Genomic DNA, 20484 nt, shown 5'->3' on the forward strand with positions numbered 1-20484 from the left:
AACCTACAGTTTTCATTTTTCTATTCGATACCATTCATCCCTGTGAAGACACTCCTACAGCTGTCTTTTATAATATTATTTGTTTGCTTGTTTTTTGTCATTACCTTATTTGCTTTTACATCTGGTTTTTATCTTAATTGTTTGTATCTGTTTTCTAATGGACTCTGAGTCTGTCAATAAAGATAATGAGGAATTAGATCGCTTTATTCTGTTCCCTTACTAATCAATGGGTAACCAATGGGAAAACTTAGCCTACAGCCTCTTAGTAGGCTACTAATTATAGGCCTATTTGTCAAATGTAGACATAAACTACTAGACTATGTATGATATTATTATTATCATTATTAATAGCACATTATTATAAGTATTAGTAGAAGTTCTGATATCAGTTGGAGTAAGTTGTATTAGTAATATTAAGTGTTGTAAATTATATATGAAGACTGTGCTGGACTTGTATGTGATCATTGGAACATACTGCAAAAATGAATGTTAGAAAGCAAAACAAAAGAGAAATATATTTTTGGAAATCCACGCTGATTAAAAAATCTGGATAGCATGACACGCCCTCTGGCCATCAGGCCTTCTGTTTCTTATCTGGACTGAATTATATTGAGAGGGGTTCCATAATACTTTGTCTTATACTTTATTTGAGGTGCAATAAAAAAAAAAACAATTTTAAGGAACCCCAGTGCAAAACCACCACTAAGAAATGATACACTCTCAGGGAAGTTGTTGAATGATATTAGATCATATAGTCTAAAATGAAGTAGACCTCGAGTGTATTACACAGCTGAAGTGAAAATTGTTGTTTATGATCTTTTCTATCTTTTCAAACTAATCTCTTGATAAGTGTAATTTGTGTTGCTGGATAAACCTACTCAGAAGTATAGGAGTCATTGACCAAAACACAATCAATGATTACAAGTAATAACAATATGTGACTGCAGGTCCAAAATATTATATCGCAATAGTCTTTCTTATCATACATAGGCCTAAATATAATTTGAATAATTGTAAATTATATTTTTTACATTTTATGTATGGATATGAGCACGTCCTTAATACTACTAAAACACAGTTTCTAACACTGATGAAAAAAAAACAATTTCCTGGAAAACTCATGACATAGGAGACACTTAAGGATTGTGCAGTATAGGATACTCTGACTCAGCGAAAACAATAGAAAAGCCTTTTGTTACAAGGCTCCTTTTAAGTATTCATAGAAGACATGCACAGTATGACTTTGGGTGACACACACACACACACACACACACACACACACATTAAAAACAGATCCAATGACATTTCTTCTAATCATAAAACACACACATCTTTAAGATGAACATCTAGAGACCAGCATTGTGTTAATCATTAAATCATCATTAAAAAGTGGTATAACAAGTTAGGTCAAAGGACAAATTAAATTAAAATAAGAATATAAAGCGTTTTTAATGAGCTTGGACACATTCATATGATAAAATCATTGGTGTTATGTTTACAGCTTAGCCAAATATATTTGTTTTGTCTTCAGGGGTGAAGTGAACTTCATGTTCAGCTAAGCCACACTTTGTAAAGTTTGGTACACACTCACATGCAGAGTAGACTTCTCCCTCCCTCTACACGGCTGCTTCATTTACCAGCCAATGAGCTAAAAGGGCGTGGGCCGACACCCTCCTCACTTTACATTGATCAAGTAGTCTTGAAACGCCATTTTGAGTGTGGAAATCTGTTGACGATTTCGATCCCTCACCGACTAAAACTAAAAAAAAAAAAAAAGTGTGCATTGCATGGTACAGAAAACGGCCTGATACAATCCAACTAGACAAGCTCCCCGAGCAGGTTTAATAAATGTATTATTTCTTTCGCCAAAGGCAGTCCTCCGATAGTTGCGTAACTCCCATACATTGCCCATACATGCCTCTTGCTATGGATTCCTGTGTGTTTTGCCACATCCTTCATGGAGGACAGGAGCTCCCATGTGATATGTTATGTATCTCTGTGACGTTACGCCGGGTGAAAAATTATTTAAGCAACCTTTCTCACCCGAAGTACTTTGGAAAAACCCTCGGATACGAAGGTCAGCCAAGCGAAGAAACACAGGTAATGTTCAGGTGGATCTCTGGATCACAATTGTATAAAAAAAATGTTTTAATGTTGGAACTGTTGCATGGTCCATTTGATACAGGGCAATTGAACAATTCTCTTGAAAGTTTATGAAAACAAGCCCTCAGTTTAATCTTCTTTTCAGTGCATTGATCAGAGGGGGAAAAAGTTTAAAACTTGCTTCTTAAGTTTGTGCAAAAAAAAAATTCCCATAGCCTACTTCTTTTTTTCTTCCTTGAATGAGGTTATGATAATAATACAATGTAAACATGTGTGGATAAGGGTGCGGAAAAGCACTTAACAAAGGAAAGAAGGAATTACCCTGTGCTTTATATATTTTTTTTAACGTGCCTAATTTAAATTGGACAGGTAGCCTAACTCCCCTCACATTGTTGTGACACAATGTGGTTGTTACACAACAGTGTTGGATGTTGTGCAGAACATCAGAATGGCATTGTGTTTATAGACATTTTAAATATAACGACTTCTAAAATGTTGTCTCTCCTTCCTTCTATGCTTAGTGAAGACATGGCTCTCAGAGGTGCTGTCACTCGTCTGCTATCCAGCAGCCACAGATGTGCTGCTGTTACTGCGTCCAGAGCCCAGGGCACAGCTGCTGCAGCTCCACAAGGTACATTTTGAATTCTTTGATCAACTCTCTAGATCAGGGGTGGGCAACTGGCGGCCCGGGGGCCACATGCGGCCCTCGTCAACCCTCAATGTGGCCCTCAGGTCAATTTTTATATATCAAAACGTGACAAAATCTGCCATGAAATCATGAAAACCAGAAATATGTCCATAATAATATTTGATCACTGGCATATGTTGAGTTAAATTTCAGACATAATTGACTGTAATCGTTTTTGTATTCTACAATTTGGCCCTCTGGCAGTCAGAATTAAATGAATGTGGCCCTTGCCGTGACCAAAGTTGCCCATCCCTGCTCTAGATTCACCAAAAAAATAGTAAGATGAAGTTTAGAATGATAGCCATTTGGGAGATAAAGAACTCTATTGAAGTAGAACAATATGTCTTCATTTGTGTTAACAAAGAAATGGTTTGCAGATGAACAAGTTGTTTATCTTTTGTATGCAGATGAGTAATCCGTTGAATATGTCATATACTTTCCCCCCTTACTTTAGATGCTGAAGAAACCAAAAAGCCAGCAAAGGCACGTAAGTGAAACTTTAACGAGTTCAACCTTGTCTGTTTGGATACCTTCACATGTTCTGTATACCACATGTAACAGTGACATAACCACTGTGTGTGTGTATACACCTTTTCACCCTCAGCGAAGGTGTCATTTGACTGGCGGGACGCTCTGAGTCTGGAGGGTCAGCTGACAGAGGAGGAGATCATGATCCGAGATTCCTTCCGTGACTACTGCCAGGAGAAACTCATGCCCCGCATTCTCATGGCTAACAGAAATGAGCGTAAGCAAACACCCATTATCAGAGCATATGGAATAATGTCTGAGTTAGACTATTTAGATCTATTCTATTAAACTCATAGGATCTTTAAGTGGAGTTAATGGGGGGGAATTGTCACCAAAACATGGATGATAATCCAGGTTTAGGTTATGGCTATTAAACTCATTTCCTCAGCTCATACTGTAAGAAAATGATTTGTGTGTAAAAGGTGTATACTTTTGCGTTTTACAATCAGTTTTCCTTTTCCCAACATGCTCACATTTGTCTACAGACTTCCATCGTGAGATTGTTTCAGAGATGGGAGAGCTGGGCGTCTTAGGCCCAACTATTAAAGGTAAGCAGGAACAAAACTAAAGTACATTATACATCGTAATCTCTCTTACAGTTTTACAATTTAAGACAGATGAACAATTATAATATTAGGATGGAGAACCATAGGCCTTTGTTTAGAGAACAATGACTTTGAATTTTATGTGACGTCCAAGTGTTTTGAGTGTATTTATTTCCTTTTTAAGCCTCTTCAAAACATCACCAATGTTGGGTCATGTTGGATAACAATTACATGTAGAATGTGACACTTTTATTTACCGTGCAGGGTACGGCTGTGCTGGCACCAGTTACGTGGCATATGGTTTAATTGCAAGAGAGGTTGAGAGAGTGGACAGTGGATATCGGTCCGTCATGAGTGTCCAGTCTTCATTGGTCATGCACCCGATCAATGCTTATGGCACAAATGCCCAAAAGGAGAAGTACCTGCCCCGACTAGGTGAGAACGGCATTTTCTGCAGTGGTTTATGACTTCTTAAAATGACAAAGGGCAGTCTCAAGATTGTCTTTAATTTATTTTTTTCATTTTTCATGCAGCTCGTGGAGAAATCCTGGGCTGTTTTGGCTTAACAGAGCCGAACCACGGCAGTGACCCCAGCGGTATGGAGACCAAGGCCAAATACAACCCGTCCAGTGGCACCTTCAGCATCAGTGGAGCCAAAACTTGGTAAGCTGCACCCTCCTTACCTCCCTCCATCCTCAAAAACAACACAAAAATACACAGAATTTCACATGATTGACCCTCCCTGCACTCATGCAGTCATGTCAACTGTGAAGATAACATAGACTGAGATTTTTCATTTCCCTTGGTGTCACACTGAAATGGATCAGAGACTGTGTAAAGATAATCAACAGGATTGTAAGCCTTGAACACCATGAAAGATCCTTTAGCATACAGGCATAAATGTTAAGAAAAATATTGGTTACCTGATTTCGCTAGTAGTAAATAGAGTTCACTATCTTAAATATAAAAAACTAATCTGGTAACTAACCCCCCAATTCAATTTTAAGTGATATTACATTTCCTGTATACTGTTGAACTTGTACGTAACACTGTGAAAGGCTTCTAATACTAGAATAAAAATGTAAAGGATAGATAATATAGTCTAGGATAGATAGAGTCAATAAGAGTTAAAGGGCTGTTCCCTAAATTCTTAAGGCTTAAAACATCAGATCAATGAAATGGGACAAATATCCATGTTACAATTTGCAAGAAGTTGAACATAAGAAGTCTGAGGTGTCATCCATGGCGTGATTTCACTCCTCTTCCTCTGGCCTTTCTCTCGCGATGCTCAAGCTCTCTTAGGATTAAAGCCTAGCAGAGATAATCAAACAGATTGTTTTTCTGCAGCTGCTGGTTGGAGACATTGCCATCTCGTTGTCTTCTTAACTCTTTTTAGAGTTGCACTTTCAGACTACGTGTTGATCTCTGGTCAGTATGATAGTCAGTAGCAGTTGATAGAATAGATTTCTCATTATGGTGATTGGTCCAGCTGTGAGCTGAGTACAGGATGCTACACACACCATGCACAACAAGTACAAAATAAAAGATCCCACCAGGGTGGCTGGGAGGGATGATAAGATTAAACTGAGGGAAAATGTATTCCGTCCCAGTGTTTTAAATAGTTTTTGATGATAAGGTGGGGTAAAATATCTATGCCTCTGTCTGCTGTATCCAACCATGGACTCAAATCAAAGAGTCTGCAGATGGGCATCTGGTATTTTGGGAATTATGAAAAGAAGTGTTACTACAGTGTTACTGTATGTACAAAAAAACCCAGATAGATTTTGTTGTTAACTTCAGAGGAGTTGACAAAGCATGCTACCTTCTTGGGAGGTAGGGTAGAAAAAGACTGGCATTTAGGTCAGTTCAAACGCATGTGAAACAACTAAAGATACAGTACCTAAAAGAATAAAAAGAGAACGACAAAGACTCTCAGACTAGGTCAATATCCAAAGAATAAAAAATTAGTTTTGAGGCACGATTTACAGATTTGTAAGGTTACAGTCTACAGGTGGGGGACATTCTTACTTCGGTGGTCTGCTTGTTCCAAAATGTTGGGGCCACTCCCGAGAAGGCACAAGAACCCTCGGTTTTCAAGGGACAAGAAGCTAATCAACAGACATGAAAGAGCTCAAGGGGTATATAGACTTGCAAGAGGTTAGAAATGTAGAGTGGTGCTAACCCATTTAAAAGCAAACAGTACAATCTTTGGGTTAATTCTAAAATGACCAGGGAACCACTTGGATGTCCAACTATTCATTTAAAGATGGAAATCATTAACACCTGCCCCTTTCCTCTGACAGGATCACAAATTCCCCCGTTGCAGACATTGCAGTGGTGTGGGCAAAGTGTGATGATGGCAGAGTGCGGGGTTTCATCTTGGAGCGTGGAATGAAGGGTCTTTCCACCCCCAAGATCGAGGGCAAGTTCTCGCTGAGAGCGTCAGCTACCGGAATGATCGTGATGGATGAAGTGGAAGTTCCCCAGGAGAACCTACTGCCCAACGTCTCTGGTTTAGCTGTAAGTGCAGTTTGAGGCCTCTTACATGACATAAGGTTCAAATCCAACAAAACCGTATATAACTCACTTTAATATTACTACATTGTTGTTACTCATTGTGTTGTATTACTTTTTCTTTTTCCTGTCGACCACTGTGAACAGGGTCCCTTTGGCTGTCTGAACAATGCCCGCTATGGTATTGCATGGGGAGCTCTGGGAGCTGCTGAATTCTGCTTCCATGCTGCCCGACAGTACACTCTGGACAGGTACATTACATTACAGTTCCTGTGATTCCCAAAGTGACTGATTCGTTTTGATTGATATTAACATAACAGGCAGTGGGGATGTACTATTATGCCCAAATTAGAACAACAAGCACTTGAAAATTAGAACAACATGAAAAAACCTATGGACAAAACGAGCACAACTCGGCATGCAGCACAATAATCACTTCATCTCAATTATCTTGTTTTCATGATCCTGAGAAGCCAAAATAGTAATTGCAATGGAAACTCGAAAATATCTTCATTTGCCAACCCAGAAAAAAACATTAGGGAACAACTATTGTAACTAATGTCAAGGTCACACAGCTTTACAGACCTTTCAGGCATTTTTCAAAAAAGTAAGAAAAAGCATTGCTACACAGTACAGATTTTGTCCTTGTGTTATGCCACCTTCAGCACTTCTTATGTGGATTGTATTTCATTTCTTTCTATCTTGTGATCAGAATCCAGTTTGGGGTGCCACTGGCCAGGAACCAGCTCATGCAGAAGAAAATGGCCGACATGCTGACAGAAATCACCCTTGGGCTTCAGTCAAGTCTGGCCCTGGGAAGACTTATAGATGAGAAGAAGTGAGTCTTTATTATGTTTTTAAAGGCCTTTAACCTTTGGCCTCTGTTGACCACACATCCATTCTTTTACAAATAGGTTTAAAGATTTGCTCTGTAATGTGTGAAATCTTCTCCTTATAGAGCAGCACCAGAGATGATCTCCATGCTAAAGAGGAATAGCTGTGGCAAAGCTCTGGATATTGCCAGACAAGCGAGGGACATGCTGGGAGGAAACGGCATCGCAGATGAGTACCACATTATCCGTCACGTCATGAACCTGGAGGCCGTCAACACATACGAGGGTAGGCACACACCAGTGGATACACCTTGTCTTAATATGTCTTATTTAAAAAAAGAAGTACCAAACAGAGAGCTGTGTTGGAGCAATGATTTGAAACTTTAGCTGCAACTACATGCACTCACCACAGGAGGTCAGCAGTGCACACATTTTTACATGTTGACAATTATGACAAAGGAACTCACCTTTGATTTTTAATTATGCAAAGTCTGTGGTTTGAGTTAATCTAAATGAACTTTTAGGTTTTATGTTGCCAGTAAAAAATAAAAACTGCAAAAGGAAGTTGAACTATTTTAGGATTGAAAAATACCACCTTTGTTTTAGAAAAATGCAGATTTTATTTTCTGACAAATCAAATGACTCTTGATTGGAACACAATTGGTTTAAACATTTCTTTCATTATTTTTCAGGAACACATGATATCCATGCCCTGATCCTGGGCAGAGCCATCACAGGACTGCAGTCTTTTACTGTTGAAAAGTAAAGATCCTCTCAACGGATTCTTCAGATGGACTTTATATCGATTTTGTGTCATGCTACCTGTAAATCTGCCCTCTGAGAAACTCTTTGTCAAGTGGGATAAATCATATATACCTCTATACTTTTTTTTCTCCAACTGATGGGACCCCTCTATTACTGCCTCTTGTTTGGTAGAAGCAATGGGTCCATCTGTGAGGATATTTGTACAGTTTAGATGTCTGAAATAAAGGTCAGGTACATATTAGTCAGGTGCATGTACAAGCTGCATAATGAGACAATATTTTTAGTATAATTAAATGTGTAAATAAATGAATATGAAGTTGACATTCTGTGTCAGATTTAATGGTTACAATTTTACAATGTTATCGTATTATCCTTCCTGCAGGTCTGAAGGAATGTGGTACATTGAAAATTAAGATTTAAAAAATGCACAAACAATGTGTGATATTATCTAATAATCTTGCTGCTGTTTTTATTAATTAATTAGCTGTAACTTGAACTATTGTCCTCAAAATATGACACTGTCAACTATGTACATTCTTGAAAAAACAAGAAGAGAAAAACAAAATGAGTTATCACAAAGTCGTCTTCTCTAAATGCAGTTTATAAATAACAATTAGCAAACACTTAAACTGATTCAGAATGATACAGAGATAAGACACAATTATTTACTAATGGCTAGTCCCTCTCTGAGTCTTGCCAGTCCCTGGCTGGCTTCAATCAGCTCCTTTTTGAGTTTAGTGCAGCTCTCCAGCACCTCTGACAACTCCTGCAGCTTTACCTGCATCACATTACTGTTCTCTTCATAGACTGTGTACATGTGCTCCTTCATCTCTGTCACCTAGGGGTTAAATTGTGAATGGACAAAGTATAAATGTTTATTATTACAGGGACAGCACAAAATACACAGAAAATCAGGACTCAGGAAATGAGTTCATTCATTTAAAACATGAAAGGAATACATAACTAATTTTGAAAGAGAAGTGGACCAGACGTGTGAAGAAGTTCTTATACCTTTTCTACTAATTTCTCCTGAAAGCTGTCCATCACTTTCTGGTCACTGGTGCGGCTGTCATTTATCTTTAGCACCAGTTCCTGAGCTCTTCTGCTGATCTCACCTATGCTTGAGCTACAAAATATATTGACTTACTGAATATTGTTTCAGCCTAAATGGACAGTACGGTCAGAAACATTAATAATTACATCTACAGTGTGTTGATTGGTTTATGAGGATACCTGGTATTCTGCTCTTGAATCTCAGCGATGCCCACAATTGAGGACGTCTCTCTCTGCAGATCACAAGAATCTTCTATCTGTTTGGAAAGCACAATGAAAATAACATTCATGAAGTTTTTCATTGTCACCAAGACTGCAATGAATAACAGTAAGGGTGAACTGTTGCAAAAACGATTTCTTGAATGATGATACTACATTTCCCATATTTAATATCTAAGATGCCAATGGAAGTTACAAAAGTCTATGTGTTTTTATTCCGTTTTCAGACACCTAACCCTATATCTATTTGAAATGCAGTTGATTAAGTGTATTCATTTTAGTGGAGGGTGTGCAGCACTCTTAAGATGCCCTTCTTGCTGTAGCCTACATTGCTTAGTTTGGTTGCTAGGTTACGACAGGCCTACCATCAAAGACAGGCACTAGAAATGAAATCGGAAAAAGTCCCTAGTTGTTAATTGTTAGTTGTTAAACATTTTATTGTCAAGTATATTTTCTAATTATGGTATTGACATCCATTTATGGTTTTCACATGAATGCTGCGACATCTGGTTACTAGAAAACATTTCACACTATCTTCTTCGTGTTTCTCGTCAGGAGTATTGAGACTACCATATTATATACTTTATTTTCAATGTTCTGGGAGTAAATGATATGATGAGAGTTTACAATGTGTGGATCTCCATGGTCGTCCCTCGGACTGGACTCAGAGGTCAGGTCAAAGAAATAATCCATCCGGAACAGTCTCCTCAGGCACACAGAAATATGAATTAACCTTCAAAAACACAAAACTGATTAAAACACACAGATTTCAGTCATCTGAGGAGTGAATATTTACAAATTTAATGAACTGCTACAATGCATAAAAACCCCAACAATCTGAGTTGATGGCTAAAAGCTACAGCCATGGTTAACATTGTTTGTAAAAGGTTAAATTACACTTAGCTCCATATGTTCAAACACAATGAATATAGTTGTGTAGTTAAAAGAAACTATGTAGCATCACATTTAAAAAATACCTACAGAAAATGTTAAGATAGCTTTAATAAATTACATTGTTGTCGTCAATGTGTTAGCTTATGTGCTAACCTGGTGCTAACACTCTTCTATAGTTGATAAAAACAAACTGTTGTCGTAATATTAACATTAAGACTGTAAATATTAAAGGTTAACACGTTATTTATTTGTCGTCTCAGACCCGCAGAGACCTTATATAACATGTATGAGTATATTGTTGAAAGGATTGATAGTCTCACCTGGTGAATGTGAGCTAGAAGTAGGACCACTAGTTTGCACTAATTTACTCCTTTTCCTATCAAAGTATTGCGAATTCCTTTTGGAGATAATAATCAATTCTTATTTTCTATTTTCAATTGAACTACATTTTTGAATTAGAGGAGTTATATTTCCAGGGAAAAATGGTAGTAAACATTTTTTTTAATTTTAAGTACTTCTGCACTTTGCTTCTTTTCAGCTAAAACAAACAAATCAATAATAAACCAATTAGAATAAGAATAAAGGCTAAAACTGCAAAGCATCATGTGTCCAATTAAATATGAAGGAAAACGTTTAAAGGAAGATGAAGTGATTTATGCAGAAGGGCTAGGAGATATAATATTTCTCAAGAAATGTCAGGAAATTTTGAAAATGTTTTTAATGAATGGTAATTTCGTGTGTGTGTGTGTGTGTGTGTGTGTGTGTGTGTGTGTGTGTGTGTGTGTGTGTTTGTGTGGGTAAGAGAGAGAGAGTGTTGGGATTGGGGGGGGGGTTATAGAATTTACTCAGATTGTTTGCTGTGGATTAAGTAATCCGTGTGAGATGGGATGATGATGAGGGATTGATTGGTTGTTGCTGTGATTGGAGGTTGTAATCCCTCCCTTCCTCCCTTCTGCTTCTGTTTGTCCCCGCCCGCAGCCTGGATTATTTCAGCAGATAAAACAGCAGAGCCCGGCACAGAGTCTGACTGAAAGGTTGTCCTGATGTCTGGTGGAAGAGGAACAGATGATGACAACATGATCCTAAAGGAATTCAACCACTCGTTAGACGCATGTTAGGCAAAGAGAACTGCTTATATCCAAATGTACATACTCTGGAATTTGCAAAAACTTGGTGCATAAAGGTGGGTGAAATGATTCATTGTCCTATTATCATGTTAGAAAAGTAACTACACCTTTTGAATGATAAAAAGTGTAAATTCAAAATGCTGCTTCAATACATTTGTATTACAACCTACCATATGTTTAATTTAAAGTAAGTTTATTAATACAAAATACATGTATTTTTTTAATTCAAATAGTACTCTGTGACTCCACCTCTCTGCAAAACAAGGAGCGACACCTCAGCATTTGGATCAATTAAATTAGGAATGTTTTTACTTTGAATAACATGGAATAATTACTACTCATCGGGGGAAGCGGAGGCTCCGACTGTGGAAATATGGAGAACTTTAACATCACGGATGAAGGACGACTTTCCTTCCAGTACTTGGTTCATAATGTGGAGCCACTCTACAAGGAGTACAGGCCTCCTGCTAGGGACATTATCCAGCTACCCAAATCTGTTCTCTACCTTGTGATGGCGGCTCTTGTGGTGGTTACTGTGGCTTATGCTATAGTGGGTCACCTCATCAAAGACCTCATGCTGGATATTACAGGTACTCAAGTCTAATAGAGGTAGCTGTAAACTGTCTAAGCAATGGCTTTACATCATAATCCTTGGTAACCTGGCAACCCTTTAACAGTCATGTACTTGTGTGCTGTTTAGCCTTGTGCATCTATCATATAAGTTTGACAATATTGTGCAGGTTTGTTGATACACAATTAAATTAGAGAGGGCAACAAAAAGACTTATTGAGCGGTGGTGTATAATGCATCCTCCACATCTCTTCACAGTTCACTCTCAGGAACACTGCATTGACTGAATTTTGACAAAATAAGATTAATTTTGCAAGTACTCTATGCACTGAAAAACATTTAACACAAGGATTACTTCCAAACAGATTGAGTAAAACTCTGTTTTATTTAAACATGTTTTAATAATGCACATAGAAAAGTTATTGTAGTTGAAAACCTGCATTACAGTGATTTGGGTAATGTAGTGTATTCTTTGACCACATTTGTTTGATTTGGGGTTTTTGTGTCATACCAACAAAATCTGAAAACTGTGTTAAATCTGCTTATTGATTTTGGGATCAAACGCTAAAGAAGAGAAAATATTATGTCACTGCATGGAATATCATTTAATGATTCTGACAAGGTGACAAAACAGAAAAACATTTTCAAATTTGTAGTTTCTCTGGAGATGGACAAATGAGCACCAATCATTAAGAAGAGTTGATTAGTGGGATTTTCTGAAATAGCAGCCTTGCTTTATTATTAAAAAAACAGTTGAGGACATTTTAAAAGACAGTTTGCATTGTTATGGGCCTCATTAAGAGAAATACATGCTTTCTATCCCATACTCTCTTGTCTGCCCTCAGACTGCTTGCTGGGCCCAGTTGAAGAGGACATGAAAAAAGAGGGAGAAATGGAAGGACTCAGCCCACTGCACATGCCATCGGCCCTCACCCACTCCCACCCAAATGCCTTCCATGTGTGGGACCAGGATGATGTCATCATCCCAATGAGTCCCCCGAATGAGAGCCCACTATCCAGCCCTCTGATGAATGTCATGCCATACATACCCTCGTTTTTTCCCACTGCTCTCAGCAGCAACAGCCCATCTTTAAATCAGCAAATCCCGAGAGAGACTGATGCTTGAGAGAGCATAAAGGATCGAAGACAGTGTTCGTGTTGCACATCTCTGGGTCACACTTCCTTCGTCTTTAGTTGAGCCTCTTAAGCTCCTCATCACCTCTGCAGTACGTTCATCCCTTATAAGAAGACAATGTTCCAAGTATTCAAAAATTCTTGTGTGTGTCACAAATCCAGCTAAATCAAAGACTTACTTTGTGTCTGACTGGATTCATTCCCAAGCAGTGATCAAGGCGTATCTGGATTGCAAGGATTTACTTCTGTTGGAGCAAATATTGTCTGCTTTTGACAAAGACTGAAACAATAACTTTCTTAAGTCAAGAGTCAGGGACTCTCAGTTGGCTGGTCTTCACTTGTTTGTTTTCCCAGCAGATTTGTGCCAAGTTAGCATCATGACTTTGTCCCTGTTACTGCCCATATGTCCATCATCATACATTGATTTTTATATTGAATCTTTACCTGGTATGAAAAACTTTAGATGGAATTCAGTGCAGAGTCTGAGCCTGTGACCTTATTCAGTATACAATGATTAAAAACTTTAAATGAATTCTTTCTTGGCCATTATTGTAATTGTTTAAATATCTCAGGTGTGAAGGACAGGTTGAGTCATTGTTTTAAAGACTTATTCTAAAAGTAACATAAAGTGCATTCTCAGAATATCCTGTAATATGAATACCTGAAGGGAAATGATAAAGAGAGCGCAATCAAATGAACTTCAATGCTGGTGTCCGCTAAGGCAATGTTAGCTGACACCTGTGTCTCAATCTTATTCAGATGCTAAATATATTTCTGGTCCTTAGGAGGATTGGCCTAACGCAACAACTAATAGGGTGAAGTTAATTCAGTTAGTGCAGGTGAGCGCATTCACGTGACTGCCTGACCTTATTCAGTATACAATGAAAGACATAGACAGGACATCTCCACTTCTTTATATTTGAAAATTTATTATTATAATGACAATAAATCCAAGTAAAAAATATTTTTATCTGGGCATCTGTGGTGAATCAATCAAAGTAGCACACGTTTGACAAATGTGCTGCCTTAATATTGGTATGTGAATTTCTCAAGTATTATTTGTTTAAAGTTTTGAATTAATAGTGCTTTTATGATGTCACTACAGGAGGCATGTGGCTCTCTATTTTGCTTGTTGGAATCAGATGAAACACACATTGTTACACAACTCAAAAAGACAGATCCATTTTAAGCAGGATTGGCTGAGATGCAGAAATCCTGGGATATTAAAAGCACACGAATGCCCATGAACACCCCTCCCTCTCTCACATGCACACACACATTTGGGCATGTTTATTTCGCATTATCTCATGTCTCTAGACAAGCGTCAAGGTATTAACATTGTATTTTTAATATTGAATTATTTTGGGCAACTCATCCAGTTAACATTGCTCATCCCATCCGTAAAACCCAGAGTGTCTGTTAGCAAGCAGAGGAGATTAGGGAGAGAAGATTAGATGGGCAGCTTAGCCTTTAATACACCATCCTTTTATTACTTTTGAGCCGAGGAATTAGACAATCAGAGAGCAGCCGCTCAATCTGAGTGGACAGACTAAAGAAACTTTCATTATTATTCTGTTTGTGTAACAGGATTATTTCGATACACGGCAAGGTGTGCAAAGAAAGCCATCGAGTTTGAAGAGTGTTGAGAGAAAAGTAAAGAAGAAGCAGAGAGTTCAATCAATGCAACAGTGTGTCAGATGTAAGTGCAGAGCAGCATCAGTTGTGCAAGAAAACTTGTTTTCGGCCTAACAGCATTGGCAGCGTGGGAAGAAGTCATCATTTTAAATTTACTGTTTTACATGTTGTGATTGGCCAACAAAAGGGAAAAACAGCTATGTGATTAGAGAGTGACATCCAACTTAACATATCCAATTAACAGATGGTGAAGTTTGCAACAAAGAAAAACAAATGCAACAACTGCTTGACCAGCTTTGACTTCCATGAGATTAATAATAATATCGCTAAATGGTAAATTGTTTCAATAATTGTATAAAATAATTTCAATACTTTTGATCCAGCCCCTTCAGTGGCATCTTTTAATCTCTGGTACATTATACACATGCAAACCTATTTTCTCCTCAGGCCAAAAGAGACATCTTAAAGAGACATCTTAGTGTTCAGGAATGAACCATTCTCTGCCAAAGTAACAAGTCTACCTTATTTCACTTGAGAAATCTCAGTATTTCTCTCGCCCATGGTCTTCTTCCTGATCAGACGTAGTTGGAAAAATGCAATGTCACATACCTCCAGGGACAAAGCAGAATGAGGGAATATAGTATCTGTCCTAAATATGCCTTATAATGACATAAGATGTTTATTCAAGATGCTAGGCAACTGCCTTAAATCTGTGACAACATAGACCATTTACATTTTCTATACAGTAATATTTAATATATATTTAGGTGTTTGAGATACAACAAGCAGTTAAAAAAGTATTTTACATTTTCATCAGCAAAGATTCACCGTGAGTGATACATTTGGCGGTAAACAAAAAAAGGCAGACTGAGATTTGTTTGGGAAACAACTCTACATATGCAGGCACAGGACAAAACAGACAAAACAGATGAGATGTTACTTTTGTCCAAAGGGGTCCCCAAACTCAACAAAAACTGAAAGGTCTTCACAGGAGACTTCATTTCAATTCAAACATTTAATCATGTTTTCCAGAGGTTTTTGAACCATTAACACATATTAAAAAGGCTTACACTTTGAAAAATGTAAGATTTTATCCCTCCTTAGAAAAAAAAATCAGATTAGATTTATTTAAGAAAATCGTTAAATGGCAAATATAAATATCCAGTTCTGACTGGAGAGAAGCTAGAAGGTACTAATCCCTATTACCCTAGGCAGTAGGTTTTTGTGCCCCTTACTCCCCTTTGACACCGTGGGAGTAGCCGTGGTGGCACATGTGCTCTTCAATTCAGGGGTTAGGATTTAAGGTGGAGCCAATAAAGACTCAAAGCAAGTCAGCTGAAGAGGTAAGCTCTCAGACCTTCTAGTGGATCATGAATACGGCCAACGGACAGTGTTGGGAACACCAGGCTATTTTGAGAGCATGGCTTACTTGAAATTAATTCACTCTGGAGGAAGATGAACTACTGTACAGCAAAGCTACCAGAGAGAGAAATATAGTTGAGTAGGATTACTCAGTTAGCCAGGTGACATCTTAAATGACTTCTCTGAACATTTAAATAGTCTGGGTTAGTGACCAGTCAAGACATTTTTGCTGGCCATCTGTTCCTCTCTCTCCCCTGCTCTCTTATTTCCCTCCAGTTGTATGGAAAAAAAACTTATAAAAGCAATATAAAGGTTTGCTGAATTTTAACTTCCTTTTAAGGGAGCTGTGATAGATCCTATTATGTGTCTGTGATGGTGAATACGGTCAAACAAAGCCCATGATTTAGCTGCATATGCTATACTTGCTAACATAATCAAGGAGTCTAAATAGCCTTTCTCTTCTGCACATCTTTTGGGGGAGACATTTCAAGCATTAAAAATGAATATCTGGATTTGAAAGTGGACTTATTGAGTGCAGAATTACTGAGCTGCCATTGTCTGAATCAAAATGTCAGGCTTGAAAACTTCAGACAGGATGCAACATATTAACTGGGTCTTACCCCTGTAAAACTGCTCAGAGACACATTTGTCAGGGTTAGTTTCAACTTGTGACCCAGTTACTCTCTTTGCTAATACAGTTTGTCTGTGTGCTTGTGTTAGTCATTTTGGCCAGTGTTTCTAAAATGTGGGTTCAGATAAAGTAGTTTTAGAATTCTTGTGAATGAATACCTGCTCATAAGAGGGTGGGAAGCCCATGCAAAAACACTGAGGACCTCTGCAGGTGAGTAATCATCACAGACATGCATGTGTTCTAAATGTACAAAGTGTCTCGTCATCAGTCTGTGTCCTGATGTGCAACTCTGAGAGGCTTTATTTGGTCCGCAGTGAGTTACGTCAGTCGGGTTAAGTGATCCTTACCTGCCCTTTACCTTCAGGTGTCAGCTTATCCTCGACCGATTTCTTACTGGCACCGATTCAGTTCTGTTGGTCCAACTCTCAGTCTGACAAAGCATGACACCAACAGATTGTAATTCAGCTGAATTGGATCAGGAAAACACACACTAAGAATAACTCACACTATTGTATCAGACAATGGTTAAACGTATAGTACAACAAAAAGGATGAACATTTCCCACGTGTATTATAAAATACCCCAAATAACGTATAGATTGTCCTGGCCTGTATTGCAAAATTATTAACCAATGCACAGTGGCCTTTTGCAAAACTTGTGCATCTTTCTTTTTCTGGATACAGAATGAAAAGTTGAGACCAAAAAACCTGCTTACATTAAAAACACTATGGCTAAATATTTCAGCCTGTCAGCATGAGGATGGAGTAAAATTAGAAACCAGTCTGTTCTGGGTCTCTGTTCCCCCGCCCCCTGTTAACCGCCAGGTTAATTGTCATTGGTTGGCTGAGTTTATCCTGTTTGCAGTCACTGCCAATCTGCTGTCATTCAGCCTAATCCTCTGTTGGCTGGCCAGGTGGTTCTCTGTGATGGGCAAAGAGCAGTGACTATGGATGTCTTGATCCTCCTCCTACAGCTGCCAACAATGTCAGTGTATAAACCCTGCACATAGATTTCGGAGCAATGTATATAACATTTACTTCAGGTCAAGGTGACAAAATACACATTTTTAGAATGTATTCTATTTAATTTAACTGATGCAAACCACTACACTCCTAACCCCTGCACACAAAAGATGACAACTACTCAGACAAAATGTAAGCCTTTTTTTATAATGTTATTGTAGTTTGGAAATGTTTGAATTCAACAATTCTTATTACTTTCCTCGCAAAACCATTTATTAAATTACTTCCACCAGATCCCTCTGTTTAATAGTTTTGTTAAATTCCTTAAGATTTCTTATAGCCAGATTTGCACAAGTACAAATCCATGGAATAACTAATAATGAGCAACAAAGGAACAATGCAGCCCCTGTTTGCATGGTTTGGCCCATGATGCTCAGTATAACTACAACAAACAATATATAGTTTATTGGCCCTAGGTCCATATGAACACACTCAACCCATCTAATTTTTTATCTTTTTTGGGGCCAATTGCCATTGAGCAAAAATAAAAAAGGCATTTCCAGTCTTGTTTTTGCTTAAACCGTATGATTTTTTTCATTCAACTAGAGTACTAGTGAGCATTGTTTTGGTATTCATGACTTGCAACCAATGCTGCAATTGCCTTATATAATTAAAACACGCAAGTGTAAGTGCATTGTTCAATACTCTGCTATAGTTTGACCTGAAATCACAAGCCTGGAGTTATTGCCCTCCTTTCAGCATTAAGTCTTTGCTCTCATTTGGTTTCAGGTTGCAGATGACTCAGTGCATTTAACAAAACACACGTCTCAGGCTTACCACAAGTCACAAGATGACAACCCACATTCTTTACAAACCATTTATTTTTCTCATACATTAAGCTTACATGTAAAACTTGATCTCTTTTTTTTTTTTTAAAAGTACACATCAATAGCTGTGAAACATTAATTCCAAAGTTTAAAAAAAAAAAAAATGCATAAAAAATGTATTTCTACTTGAAGTTCCTTTGGGGGAGGACAGTGCGATAGAGAGAAGTGCCTTTAGCCTGGTAGAAGGTCAGGATCATGTGGTTCTTTGCAACTTCTGCATGAACAAAGCCTCCAAGTGTTGACGCTTGGCCAGTGAAGAACTTCACAGACCCTTTGGGAACATGGCTCCAGTGACGGACATCAGGATCCAGGAAGTTTCCAGCACCGCTCACTACATAGCCCACACCCGACTCTTCAATGTACTGTAACAGACCAAGACAAAAAGGGGTTAGGATTATTGATTATTGCAGATGTATTACAAGAAATCTGCTCACTGTTGTATGAACCCACCTGCAGATTGTGGTCATGACCACAGAGGTATGCAGTGGCTTTGTATTTGATGAGCAGAGGATGAAGCCTTTGCAGGAGACACTCTGTGGGGCCGTGTTCAGACACTGACCACACAGGATAGTGACCTGCCACCAGCAGAAAGTCTGCTTTGTTCCGAGCCAGCCTCTCCTGCAGCCACACCAGTTGACGGTTAGCATCAATTGCGTGAAGGGGGCCCCTTGGCTTCTGATCCAAGAAGTCATCAGAATTTCCACACAGCATTATGGTGTCGAGCATGATGATTGTTAAAGTTTTCCCCGTGTTGGGGATGTGGAAGTTTAGCTCATAATAGTAAGATGGGAAATTCCTAAAAAGGATAAAAGAGGTACAAGTTATAATTTCTATTTAATTCTAATGAGAATTAATTAGCGTTTTAGGAAACAAGAGTTATCCTTTACCAGCGGTCAGATTTTTTGCTGTAGTCAATCTGGGCTTTAACGTTTCCTGCATGGTCATGATTACCAGCAAGAACATACCAAGGGACTTTCAGAGACTTTGCAGTGTACACAGACTCAAACGTGTCCTAGTAAGAATCAGAAGGGGAAACAAAAGTTCTTACCTCAGTGGTTTTGCATAAACACTGTCAATTCTGAATGCATCAGGTGTACTGAACTGACCTTAAACCGAGGGGAATCCACACTGTCAACCCCTTTGAAGTAAAAGTTATCACCAAGGGCCAGAACGAAGTCAGCTCCCATCTGCTCTGCCACATTGCTCATTTCTCGAGCAGTAGCCTTCTGCACAACGGTGATATAGGGGGGATAAGGTACTCCACCCCAGTCTCCTACAGCCAGGAACTTGATGGAGGTTCTGTTTGCTGTAAAAATAAAACAAAACATTATTAGGAGGTTAAAAGAGCCAAAAATTAAACAGAAAAAGTTTACAAAAGCCCTCAATACTCACTGCCATTATCCTTCAGCTGTTGGAAGGCAGTAGGGTAGCAGTAGGCCACAGGAATGGCAGCAAGTAAGATAGATACCAGAATAAGTGCCATCTATCAACACAGGAGCAAAATAATCATATCAACCGTCAGCAGCAGATATAAAACACCACCAGAATGGAGAAGGAGACATTTAACCGTAACCGTCAGCACACGCAGACGCAACGAAACCAGAAGAGGAACATGAAACAACTTGCCTCTGCTTCCTCCTCCTCGCCTTCCTCCTGCCTTACCAAACAACAACATGATCACTTGTTTTTATACGTAAAGCTGACTTGTGATTGGCTACAACCCAAAGCTCTCCCAGCTGGAGTGAATAGAGGCTAATCAGAGCAAGCCTATAGATAAGGCTGAGAAGGGTTAAGGGTGCAGTTTCATGTCTATTATAGAAAATATCGAAGTCTCTGCTTCTTTTGAATAAGAAAATGTGTTATTAATGAAACACACAGATCAAATGACTGCAATCAGCCTCAGAACAGACAAATATTAAAGTAATGTATCCAAAGCCTCAAACTTCTCCCATAAAAGACACAAGTCTTCCTCACAAGTAAACAAGTTGTCAAGAGTATAGGTTCAGAGATAAGAGTAGTTTGCAGAGATAAAGA

The 20484-nt window shown here is 38.5% G+C and overlaps 3 protein-coding genes across 3 annotated transcripts; 1 reads left to right on the plus strand and 2 right to left on the minus strand.

The window, feature by feature from the left end:
* Positions 1-1943: 1943 nt before the first annotated feature.
* LOC132984736 (glutaryl-CoA dehydrogenase, mitochondrial-like) lies at positions 1944-8308 on the plus strand. Its single transcript, XM_061051654.1, has 12 exons — positions 1944-2100; positions 2625-2734; positions 3246-3278; positions 3396-3536; positions 3805-3867; positions 4129-4299; positions 4398-4527; positions 6168-6384; positions 6526-6629; positions 7091-7216; positions 7337-7497; positions 7904-8308. The coding sequence occupies exons 2-12, from the start codon at positions 2632-2634 to the stop codon at positions 7975-7977; spliced, it is 1323 nt and encodes a 440-aa protein (XP_060907637.1). The 5' UTR covers positions 1944-2100; positions 2625-2631; the 3' UTR covers positions 7978-8308.
* A 329-nt stretch (positions 8309-8637) lies between these two features.
* On the minus strand, positions 8638-9941 carry syce2 (synaptonemal complex central element protein 2). The gene is made up of 3 exons (XM_061026634.1): positions 9908-9941; positions 8988-9118; positions 8638-8814 (listed from the first exon to the last, which is right to left on the minus strand). Exons 1-3 carry the CDS (start codon positions 9939-9941, stop codon positions 8638-8640), a joined length of 342 nt encoding a protein of 113 aa, XP_060882617.1.
* Positions 9942-18544: 8603 nt separating this feature from the next.
* Positions 18545-20091, minus strand: acp5a (acid phosphatase 5a, tartrate resistant). The gene is made up of 5 exons (XM_061051668.1): positions 19843-20091; positions 19557-19756; positions 19338-19462; positions 18901-19246; positions 18545-18812 (listed from the first exon to the last, which is right to left on the minus strand). Exons 1-5 carry the CDS (start codon positions 19931-19933, stop codon positions 18573-18575), a joined length of 1002 nt encoding a protein of 333 aa, XP_060907651.1. The 5' UTR covers positions 19934-20091; the 3' UTR covers positions 18545-18572.
* Between the last annotated feature and the right edge of the window lie 393 nt (positions 20092-20484).

The sequence above is a fragment of the Labrus mixtus genome, chromosome 2 (assembly GCF_963584025.1).
Source record: "Labrus mixtus chromosome 2, fLabMix1.1, whole genome shotgun sequence".
NCBI lineage: Eukaryota > Metazoa > Chordata > Actinopteri > Labriformes > Labridae > Labrus > Labrus mixtus.